Source organism: Ostrinia furnacalis, unplaced genomic scaffold, assembly GCF_004193835.3.
Source record: "Ostrinia furnacalis isolate ACB-3 unplaced genomic scaffold, ASM419383v2 OfSCF0535, whole genome shotgun sequence".
NCBI classification, from domain to species: domain Eukaryota; kingdom Metazoa; phylum Arthropoda; class Insecta; order Lepidoptera; family Crambidae; genus Ostrinia; species Ostrinia furnacalis.
In genome coordinates, this window is record NW_021130774.1 from 580669 (window position 1) to 593052 (window position 12384).

The 12384-nt window shown below is 36.8% G+C and overlaps 1 protein-coding gene across 1 annotated transcript; it reads left to right on the top strand.

Annotated features, from left to right (window-relative positions):
- The first annotated feature begins 1881 nt into the window (after positions 1 to 1881).
- Positions 1882 to 8247, top strand: LOC114366124 (caspase-1-like). The gene is made up of 6 exons (XM_028322913.1): positions 1882 to 2027; positions 2630 to 2773; positions 3749 to 3885; positions 6054 to 6229; positions 6748 to 6865; positions 7978 to 8247. The coding sequence occupies exons 1-6, from the start codon at positions 1903 to 1905 to the stop codon at positions 8208 to 8210; spliced, it is 933 nt and encodes a 310-aa protein (XP_028178714.1). The 5' UTR covers positions 1882 to 1902; the 3' UTR covers positions 8211 to 8247.
- The last annotated feature ends 4137 nt before the right edge of the window (positions 8248 to 12384 follow it).

Below are 12384 nucleotides of genomic sequence, written 5' to 3' on the forward strand. Positions count from 1 at the left end.
ATCTAAAAAAAAAAACAAAAATGATGTACATTACTATAAAAACTACCAACGAAATTTGTTTTGAACGAGATCTGGTAAGTAGTTTTTTTTAATACCTCGTAAATCGTAAACCGCTTATTACCGCGTAATTTCATACAAATAACTTAAATTTTAAAAAAACATTTTCGTAAAGGGTTTCTCAGCCGGTTTTATTCTTTGGGTACGGAATCCTAAAAATGAGTTGAAAGTCGATAAGAGATCATTATTTAAGTAAATATTTTTACTTTCGATTTAATTTAGATAAGACATATTTCTGCCACGATACTTTAAAATAATTAGTCAAAATGACGTAATCCGTGATAGCGGTATTCGAATTTAATCGGGACCTGGAAGGTTCAGACTGTGGCTCAATAGTATGGCTCTTATAGAGTTGTAATAGGGGCTATATTGCAACAAAAATGTAAAGTCTGACATGCTATGAACAATCTTATTAAAAATATTCCTGGATTCACTTCGCAATCCAGTCCCAAACTAAGCAAAGCTTGTACTATGGGTACCAAACAACGGATATATGTATAGAGTCGAGTAGAATATACAGTCCAATCATTTTTTATCTACGATAAAAATTGACGAAGTTATGGCCAAATTACCACAGAATAAGAAAGAAAGGAAACTCATGCATGTACTTCGCTTTGCATACCTACGCTCGACCGTCGCGCTAGGGTCGTCTTGTTCTGGGTTACGTTTATTTATTTATATTTTTTTTTTATCTCCGGCTGAAATTGCCGGAGTTCGGTTTCAAACAAAACAATTTCTTGAATATTAAATCAATAATGTATTTTTTTAAAGCAGGTGGTGGTAGTTTCTCGCTAATGTCTACGAGCAAACTTGTAGTATCCATACTTTATAGACGTTTATTTATGTACAAGGTTTTAAATTTACAAATGAAGTTAACATTTTACTGTAGTTTTTTTTCTTTTTTAGGTATTATTTTTGTTTTTTTTTTTAACTTTTTTCCCTCTTATTGCTTTTTTTTTTCTTTTTATTTTGTTTTAATATATACAAAAATTTAAATACCTATCATATAAATACTTTATGTACACTAACATTTATGCACAAAATTTTACTTACGTAGTATTTTTTAAATTATTTACAATACGTTGAACCAGTTAACTTTTAATACTACGGAGGAAAGACAGTAATAGATATCCACGTATAGTTATGTAGTTGTACGTTATTATAGTAATAGTTTGCAAACAAATACACGAGAAGAAGTATGAAAAGGTACCTACCTATGCAATTGGGTAGGTAGTTGACAGTAGTTGACACCAATATCCAATGAATTAGGATGATGACTGGGTAATGAAATCGAAATTCTATTTAGTCCGTCAGACAGATAATAAAAAAATATTGGACACGTATTTTTTCATTTTTTCAATATTATATTGAATTTAAATACTATACCTAGAGGGGCCGGCAAGTCATTTTCAACTCTTATTTAATTTTCTTGAACTGCAATGATCCTCATTAAACATAAAAGGTAAGCAACGATTTAACAAAACATGTTTATTACAGTCAATGGTTTATCAACCTACCACAAAGTTACAAATTATTTCCTCAACCAATTTTGAAAAGTACCTAACAGTGGTATTACAGTCTAAGCTGAAAATCGGTTGACCTAATTTAACGTTTTGTTGCAGGTTGATATGATGTTCACTAATTTTGTTTTTTAGCTTTCTGTATTATCTTAGACTAACGCGCTTAGTCAAAACCACTTGACTGGAACAATCAGTCAAAAGTGATATTGACCAAAAAGGCATCAGTCAAAACCACTTTTGACTCATTTTTGCAGTCAAAAGTGGTTTTGACCGATTATGAGTTTTGACTGCAACATAGATAAGCTCTTATCATCGCCGTCAGACGATGGCGACTTATCAGTATGGATTTGCGGCCGAACAAAATAACATTATTTGGGACCGCATCAAAAACATGGACGCCAGTGAGCCAGACATCAAGTTTTTCAACTCGAAACCTGGTAACAGCAGTCAGTAAGTACCTTTATTTGTCGAAAAACATAACCCTCCTTCTGGCGCAGTCGGGTAAAAAAGTAGTTTTACTGAGTTTTTAAACGTCAAAACTAGGTCTTTTTTTTACAAAATCAGGTTATGGTTACCTACAGTTACGGTTAAAATAAAGTGGTGTAACTCGGCCTTAATGTTATGTTTATAAAGTAAAGCAGGAAAATGTAAAATTAATCGTTCAAAAAATTTAATAACTAGCCCATATTATGTTTTCTCGGAGTGGTGGTAGGGCAAGCTATATTTGGGACGTGTATAAGCGCCCTGGAAAGGGCCTATGTACTGAATAAACTATTTGATTTTTTTTATGCATAACAAGGCAGGTATTTGACCACAATCGCACCTGATGTTAAGTGGGATGCAGTCTAGGATGGTACATATCTGCCCTGTAAGTGCCTATTCACTTGAAAAGGCCCGGATTATAGTTTTCGGGAAAGACAGCAGCAGGCAACGAATTCCAGTCCCTAGCTATTCGCATTATAAAAGAGTCATCGAAAGGCTTAGTGCGAGCTGGTGGATTTGTACAAAAATTTGTGACTGTGGGCTAATCGGTTTACGATGTGTCTTTTCAGGAATGTAGAGCCCACTGTTGAGGAGCCCAGTCCACATCGAAGGGGGGCACAGTATTCCCCGGAGTCTTTATATTACGACATGTCCGGTGAAAAGTACCTTCTCATTTTCAACCATTTCAAGTACCAGTGCACTAGATATTTCAGGTAAGTTTTTTTTTTCAAACCCAATGACCATAAACCAATTTAATAAATAAATCTTTGGACAATTTCACACAGCGCCAGCTAGCCTTAAAGTAACAACTTTATGCTTGTATTATGGGTGCTAGCTTAACGGATATACTACATATACCTACTCGTACTTCTTTTTAAATACATACATATTATACGTAATACGTAATTACAAAAGTGCCACTAGTGGTCTTTTTTAATTTTTGATACATAGTAGTATCATTTGGCTGAAACGATACATAGTAACACCCAGACCCGTCACAGAAATTACAATTCATCATTTCAATTTCTACCCGGCCGGGAATCGAATTTGGGACTCGGCATAGTAGTCCTTTCTGAACCACTACACCAAACGGCCGACTAATTACAAACAATACTATCCTACTAATATCCTTCCTAATCCTGCTAATATACAGGGTGATTTGGAATTAGAACATAACCTGGTAAGGGGTTAGGGCTAACTGAATAACAACTGAACACAAAACAGCATTGTTTACAAAAAACTTACCAGGTATGGCACCGCGAATTTATAATAAATTACCACATACCATAAGAAATAAAGAAGACTTATTTATTTTTAAAAAAATCCTACACGACTTTTTAATTGATAAAGCATACTACTCAGTTAGCGAATTCCTCCTGGATAGATCCATATAAAGACATTATTCTACATAAATTGTTTGTTTGACCTTGTTATTATCAAATCTATGTGACAAATTGACATACTAATGTAATATTAAATTCTATCTACTAAATTTGACATTGTTAATTATTATTGTGACATTTAATTTAATTCTTTTGTATAATTTCTTGAATCACGAAAAATTGATTCTGTTGCATGCCGATATGGTATGATGTAGCTGAACAATATATTTTTATGTGACCTATAATATGTACCTACATTATGCAATAAATGATTTTCATTTGATTTGATTTGATTTGATTTTTCAGATTTAAGACCCCCAAACCCCGCAACGGTACCGACCAAGACGTGAAAGTTTTAAAGGGTCTATTCAGCAGCCTAGGGTTCAAAGTTCTCACTTATAACGACTACACACACGATCAAATTATTAGGACTATTGGTACAAGTAAGTTTTTTCGCATCTATTACAATACAACTTCTTCTTTTTGTCGTGTCGACAACAAACCTACACTGTGTCAGCCCAAAACTCTGCAACTGCCAAACGACAAACGAGGCGGCGCGGGTGCGGGACAGAAGCGGCGCAAACGCGGGCCCTATTTTTTGTATTACTATGGCGGCCATATTAGCATGACACACCGCACACAAGGCGGTAGCAGCGCGTTGAAAGCGGTTTTCGAATATTTAAATTTTTGACAACCGCCCGCGTTGCAACTGCTTTGAAACTGAAAGAAAGAAAGAAAGAAAGAAAGAAAGAAAGACAATAATTTTATTTTGACAACAACAGATTCAGGAAACAAAGACATACATAAAAAAAAATACTTAGTTGCCTGCTTTTGCTTTTAGTGTGCCTCAGCCGCGCTGCAACTGACCCGCACTGCTTCTGACCCGCGTTTGGTCTGTGGAAGCCTTAAATCTACCTGCGTGCAGTGTGCTTACCATGAGTTTACGTTAGGTGTGCCTGTGCTCGATAGCAAGTACGTCAAAAAAAATCTATGAATATTTTAATTCTTGAAAGTAGATCTGTCATGCATTTAATGTCATTTTTTACGTACTTGCTAGCGAGGACACCTAACGTAAACTCGTGGTAACCACATTTATTTGGGCACGCAGGGCACGACATCTATACAACTGTTTTGTATTATTTTCTAAAGTGTTTAATCTAATAAGAGGAAACACCAGGGCCATTTTTCCATACAAACATAGGTACTCCCCTTTTTTCTCTCTGGATAATATCGGTAGTCTTTTTTTTCTTGAGTGCCTATCTATGGTTACTAATAGCATGTCCCTGTGATTTCCTTTTTCTCATAAACTAATTTACTAAAAAAACATTCATAAACGTTCAAAAACTTTTAAAAATGTCCGGGTTTTCCGGTGAAATGAAAACATAGAAAGAAACACAGCTCAAGCCCAATTTTAATTTTTATATAAAAAAGATTAGATGAAGGTTTTGGAGAAAGAATCAGAGGAACAAATTGATGACTTTTTGTAATTTTAATGTGTATTTTCAGTCCAAGCTGCAGTCGCATCTGTCGTGCTTTATGGGGGGAGGCTTAAGGCTTGCACGACAGCAATAGATTTTAGAAAAACTTTTTTTTTTTCATTTCGCCTTAATTTTTCCTCTAAATGCTTCAACCACACCAACGTGTGCACATCGCCATCGCCGCACACTGGATCGAGCCCATACAAAGCGTTGGACATCGCTTCCTTACTCAGTGTTTTTAAAATAAAATGAGATTGCGTCAACGTAGTAACTTCAAATTTTTACAGTGTAAGGTTGACAAGTTTATCTTTCTAATGTGATAGATTTTACTTATTAGATGGCAATTAATATAAGTGAAAAAAATTCTTAAAATATAGTGATGCAAAACTTGTATTTATTGTTCAATTAAAAGCAAATACTCACTCATTTTGGTCTGTTTCCATATTTAAAGAGTAACATAGTCTAACAATACTCTAAATTTATTCTCATTAAGTGTTAAAATTATTAAAGAAATATTTTTGTAAACGCCTGATTTTTCATTGCACACAATCACTTTGTTCGATTTTGTCGAGCTTGATTTCATATTCTGTTAACTGTTAGATACATAATCTAACAATACTCTAAATTTATTCTCATTAAGNTTTAAAAAAATACCTTTTAAAAATACGTCAAAATAGCCAAGCTAGAAGTTTTTTAGGCACTCATTTTAACACACAGATTAAGATAAAGGTATAAGCTAATACATTAATAAGTAATAACATAAAACCAGTGAACGAAATTGGATAAATTGACAATACAAACAGAAGTCAGAAAATCCATGATTTTGACTTTGTTCACTTTACGGTCGCACCACATAACTATGATAGTAGATCATGACTTGATATTAGTGATATTTGATAGAATGAAGTCTCATCTTTCAATTTATATGCAAATCAATCTTGTTTTAAGTAGTTGCATTTAAAGCACCATGTCCAACACCTTGTATGGGCACGATCCACCGTGCGCCGGCGCGATCATAGGTCAATGACATGTCGCGCGGATTGTCCATGGGTCGCGCAACCTGTCATTGTCCTATGATGGCACCGCGTTGGTGTGGTTGAAGCTTTGGTGTAAAATTATCATTGTATTTCCAGTTTCCAAGCAAGATCATAGCTTGACGTCATGCCTGGCCGTGGCCATCATGACTCATGGCGACAAGAACGGGGAGCTGTTCGCAGCAGACAGGCCCTACCAGCTGAAAGACATCACCAACATGTTCGAAGGTGGAGACGCTTCACTCGTCAACAAGCCTAAAATTTTCTTCATTCAGGTCAGTCCTTAATAATTTACAGTTATAGTTGAATTGAATCTAGCTAAACACTGGGATCTAAGTTGATGAATTCGTGCTATTTCCCAAAATTTGGTTTTCCATCCAATTATGATAATTATGAGTGTGTCTATAGTGAGTTGTATACTTGCGTCTTTGGCCATAGAATGTAATTTTCTCCCATACACTCACAAAACTAGATAGTTTTGTAAGTGTATCAAACTAAATAAATGAAAGGTATAAAAAAAAGAAAACCAAACATAGTCAAAACATAAAAAGGCAATGCCTTATATTCACAAAGATGATGGATATACGGCATTGCTGGATGGGTCACCTGATGGAAAGTGATGATTTTCATTTCGTTAAAATTCGTTTTAGGCACCGCCCGCGACCTTCACCAAATCGTCGGTCCACCTAGTGGGAGGCCTGCCGATACTACCAGCATTATTACATTTCCACAAATACATGAAAAATTCTTGACAGCTGCAGCACCAGCTAAAGATTTCATTTGATATTTCCAGGCATGTCGAGGGGAATTGGCGGATCCTGGCAGAACGATCCAGTTCGATGGAGACGAAGATAACACACTCCATGTGCCTACACACATTGATTTCCTTGTGGCGTGTTCCACGGTAGAAGGTAAAATCTGACAAGTTTTTGGTGGTTTAGATTAAATTTCTGCGTACTATGTGCCCTGCCCATTGCCACTTCAGCTCGCCAATCCGTCGGGCCAATATGTCAGCGACTTTAGTTCGTTTACGGATTTCCTCATTTCTGATTCGATCTCGTAAAGAAACACCGAGCATAGCCCTCTCCATAGCACGCAGAACTGACGGCCGATGGGGCAGCAAGGTTCTGGAGTGGAGGCCGCGTACCGGAAAACGCAGCGTGGGACGTCCACCCACAAGGTGGACCGATGACATCATAAAGGTAGCAGGACGCAAGCCCTACCAACCGGGCAACATGGAAAGCATTGGGGGAGGCATATGTTCAGCAGTGGACGTCCTATGGCTGAGATGATGATGATGAAGATCAATTTTATCTGTAAGGGCAGTGCAATATATTACTTTTTTGTCTTTGGCACTTTTACGATTTTAGTTAGTCTATAGTGTGCTCACAGTTTATTTAACTTCGGAAGTTCTTAGCTCAAAGGGCGTTTGAATGCAGTCTGCTAATGGATACAGTCGGCTACCAAACGTGAAATAAGTGTAAGATGTGGTGTCAAAGTAAGACTGATGTCAAGATGTCAGACAACTACGCCGTATCAACCGCTGATGGGATTTATTGAAAGACGTGTTTTAGCTGCCGAATACTTTATTGCACTGATTATAAAATGTTAGAACTACTAAAGTCCCAAATGTAGGTCAGGCGTAGCTGGCCAAAGTGCATAAATAAAATGCAAGTTAACAATAAATTACTTAGTAATAAAAATGTGCGAGTTGACTCGTACAATAAGAGAGATCCAACAATCATAGCTTAGGTACATGCTATGTTTTGTTGATCCCCTTGAGTTGATGGACTATTGAGTTGATGAGGGTAGTAAATTAGTAACTTTTAAGGTCATAGGACATTTCTCAACCCGGAAAGGGATCAACACCGTATCTATTCGTACTTTTCGCCGCGGCCGCGCGGTCAACCGAGGCGAGGCGTTTAGAGATACGGTTACGATACGTTTCCAGGTTGATGTGTGTTTCGTCCTTTAAACTACAAAAGACTCACAGACGACGCTAACGTATATTACACGCTTTCAGATCACATATCTTGGCGAGACATCGGCGGCTCTTGGTTCTTCCAAGAACTTTGCGAGGTGATATGGACCCACCACGAGCAGATGGATCTTCTTCACATGCTCACCCTGGTCACCAGGAATGTGGCGTTAGGTCATTCGTCAAACGTGCCAAAAGACGCTAAGTTTGACAAGAAGAAACAGACACCGGAGACGAGATTTACTTTGACAAAGCTATTGCGATTTAGCACTTATTAGCATAGTTTAAAAGAAAAAGGGAAGACAATATACATAACATACATCAGAAAAGTACGTACTAGTACAAAAAATAGTTCATGGCCAAAGAGGTCTAAAGTGGCCAAAAAGTTGATAACACAACCTTATTCTTATTTAAATCAAATTAAAATCAAAAATATTTTATTCAATTTAGACTAGAGATGAAACGGATATCCGGCAACTATCCGGTAGGCCGGATATCCGGCCTAAATTTACTATCCGGCCGGATACCGGATAGTAACTCACTATCCGGCCGGATACCGGATATTAAAAAACTACGACAATTTCCTATTAATAAAATGAAATACATTAATCTTTGAGGTAAATATCAATAAAAATGGCTTATAATAATGACGGCTTATAATTAAAGTACAAAAAGTTACAAAAAAGCCATATTAAGGCCTTTCAAAAAACCAATTTCTTTTTCTGGGCTATTTACTCTAATGACGAATACAAAAATAGTAAATATCTGTTAGAGAAGGCGCACACCGTTGATTTTTCGTCGGCCGATAGTTTAGTCGGGCAGTTGATCAGTATGAGCATTTATGGGAGTGCGCACACTACGCCGATTCGATTTGGCCGACTAAATAGTTGAATACGATTCCCAACTGCCTTCCAACTAAAGTATCGTCCAACTATCGGTCGATAGCTTGATCAGTACTACGGCGTTCTTCTACGCGCGCACACTGGCCGACTTTTCGTCGTCCAACTTGGCCGATAGCTTCAGTTTGCTCCGCGTTTTTGGCGGGAAAGGTCGTTATCATAAAAGATTACCGAACTAGGTAATTTATTACTAATTAATTGATTTAAGTAGTTATTACTCTCGATTTCACTTTTTCATGATATGATGATTTCCCTTTCATGTCCTACTAATTTTTATTAAACTTTTTTTCTTTGTTGTATCAAACTGAATTTCATGCAGGTGAAGCCGCATGTATGAGTTAGTTAAGTATAAAAAAAATGTAATATTTCTAGGAAACATTCCACGCGACTGATCTCTTCAACAGCTTTCTATCGAATGAAGCAATCGGTCTGCGCACCCACGCCCGATACAACTGTTTAGTTGAATCAGTGTGCGCACTGAGAGCCCAACCCAACTGCACTATCGGCCGACGAAAAATCAACGGTGTGCGCCTACTCTTAGACTGGGCGCAAACCACTGATTTTTAGTTGACCGATAGTTGTGCCCGTTTTTAAATTGTATAAAGAATCGGCCAAATCAAATCGGTGTAGTGTGCGCACTTCCATACATGCCCATACTGATCAACTACCCGACTAAACTATCGGCCGAGGAAAAATCGATGGTCTAAGCTAAATGTTGAAATATTGCCAAACTAGTTGCCAAATAAAATAGGCGATCTTTTTTTCACTGATGGTCTGATGACATGATGCTGTTCAGTCAGATTACGCAGCAAGTACCTAAACTAATTTAATTTTCGCTATTCAATCACACACTCACGATGGCAACCGAAGTCGCTCGAATTGATCTGCCCCCTAGACAAGTGGAAAAATTTGACATTCTATTCGGACGGATTCGATTTTCAAAAAGTGTGACTAGTCTAATCTACTAATAGACCCACTGATCGCGTTCGAAGCACCTGTGCGGCGCTAAACTCGTCACGACATGCAACGAGACAATGGGCCAACTATCTGGCCGCCGGATATCCGGCTATCCGGCCTAGCAGCTGGCCGGATATCCGGTATCCGGTATCCGGCCAAACAACTATCCGTTTCATCTCTAATTTAGACCACAGGTGGCACTTATGAACGTCAAAATATCTATATCTATACTAATATTATAAATGCGAAAGTAACTCTGTCTGTCTGCCTGTCTCTCTTTCACGCCTAAACCACTGAACCGATTTTGATGAAATTTGGCATAGAGATAATTTGAGTCCCGGGACAGGACATAGGATAGTTTTTATCCCGGTTTTTGAAACAGTTTTTCTGTGACAGACAAAATTACACGCGGGCGAAGCCGCGGGCGGAAAGCAACGAGTAGTAGTAAATAATAAAAGGTAGCCTTTATCATATGGGGCACTTTACATGTCGCCTTATCTTTTGGGCCCTATCATTTATTGTAACGAAGACGTGTTGCGAAATTTTGGGCTACTTTGGGTGTCCATCTATTTGATGTTGACTGCACAGTCAAAGATAAGACTTAAAATATTTAAAATTTTAACTGAATATTTTTTTTAAATGCACTGCAGATTTTTTTTACACTTTAATTAACTGTAGAAACGTGTGACGAGTGACATTATGACGTGATATTCCCCAACCCTTGATATGGGATTAAAAGTCGAGTCACATTCTGACGTAACTCCCGTTACGTCAGGCTTCTTTAGACCCAGAGTCTACTGAGAAGGGTGATTTTAGTCGGTATTATATTATTATTATATTGGTATTGTATTATAATATTATTATGTTTTTTAACTTATTATTAACTATGTACACACGGCCACACTGTTAACTATCCATTTCCGTTTTTGCTCTCGCTCTAATCAAATGGCGATTCTTTGCGATAGAACGAGATGACATGACTGGCAATGGGCAGCTAACACTGTTGCCGATAGTACAGGGTGTCCCAAAAAGAGCGTGCGAAACTTAAGAAGATGATAGACTAAAGGATGACCATATTCTATACAAAATGTCTAGAATGTTTGCTCAATGTTGATTTAATCGATTTCCTCATAATGGGAATATGTATTATGTAAGACAAAAATTAAAATTTCCAATATTACAGACTTTTAGAACAGATGCCTCGAAAACTATACTAGATATAGAAAAACTTGACATGTCACCGGTAGCAAATTTAATAAGCTTTCTTTTTGGTTTATAACAGTCATGTCACTAGGACGTATAGTTTCCGAGGATTAAGCTAAAAACTGAAAAATAGTAATTTAAACCCCCCTCTCCCCACGGGCTCAAGGGCTAAGGGCGGGTACCGGGGACTTTTGCTATGTTCACCTCCTAACTAGTCTAAATAAAGTCCCGAGGTCAGAAATTGTGTTCCGCGTATTTCCCTCTTTATTGACTGGACTATGTGTGAACCAGGAACAGTGTAAACTTGATGGTTTTTTTAAATGACATTTTTATTTTAAATGAGACAGCAAATAAGGAAATAAAATCCATCTAACAACTTGCCAGTGTTGCCAGTCAGTACTGAATAATGCGGTTGAACAATGAGCTTGGATTATGGTCAAAGTGGCGCAAAATAATATTTTTATAATAAACATTATTCTTTAAAATGATCATCATTTTAGCCACAGGACGTCCACGGATGAACTTATGGCCTCCCCCAATGATTATTAATTTACTACATAATATTGTCCATTTGGTAGGTTTTATAAGTAAAGTTCCGTCTTTAATAAGGACGACAAATTAAACACTTAGTATTAATTGTGACATAGATCATCTGTTTATCAGTATACTGTATAATCAGAATTGTATTAATTTTAATTTATTAAAAACTAAATTGTATTACGAATAATTGTAACTTATATCAAAATTAAATAAGTGGGTGATTGTTTTTGTTTTTCGTGTCTTTTTCTGTTTCCAATAAAACACTTAAATCACTTATAAACGGTCCTTTATTTTGTCTTTTTTGAGCCTTAGCTATATTTAAGATAAATGTTATCGGAAAATCTATGGAGGTCTATTTAACTATTTTTTTTCTTAATTAAATGACTCATATCAGTCTGCTATTTCTTATTATGATCTCGAAGACAGTATTGTTGCTGAGCTTAGAATGGTAGAAAAAGATTGCATAAAAACCTTTTGGCCTCATCTTTTATAGTCATTTTTGAGGATATTAATATTCAATATACAAGGTTAGTAGACGGTGAGCATGTAATACTCGCTGCCTTATTAACGTAGCTCATACCTACGCCACGTCTTTTATTATTCCCACGACGCTGCAAAATTTGACATGGCAACATTCTGGCCAAATTGAAGTATCGACTCTCGGAAATGGAGCGAAAATTTCAGATTTATCGGCATAAGATTTGAGTACCAAAATCTTGGTGTTTTAATTCGAAAAGGAAACTTTGAGTAAAACACAGCGCATTGAAAACAATCGAAAATTCAAAAAAACAATTACCTACATACAAAAAGTATGTAGCTTTCATAATTAAGATCCTATGTGGCCGGATTCGTA

What these genes read in the sequence shown, in the direction of transcription:
- LOC114366124 (XM_028322913.1), top strand. Translation starts at nt 1,903, where the DNA reads ATGGCGACTTATCAGTATGGATTTGCGGCCGAACAAAATAACATTATT. An exon ending in AAACCTGGTAACAGCAGTCA is followed by an intron (nt 2,028 to 2,629) that starts GTAAGTACCTTT and finishes GTGTCTTTTCAG; the next exon opens with GAATGTAGAGCCCACTGTTG. An exon ending in CAGTGCACTAGATATTTCAG is followed by an intron (nt 2,774 to 3,748) that starts GTAAGTTTTTTT and finishes TTGATTTTTCAG; the next exon opens with ATTTAAGACCCCCAAACCCC.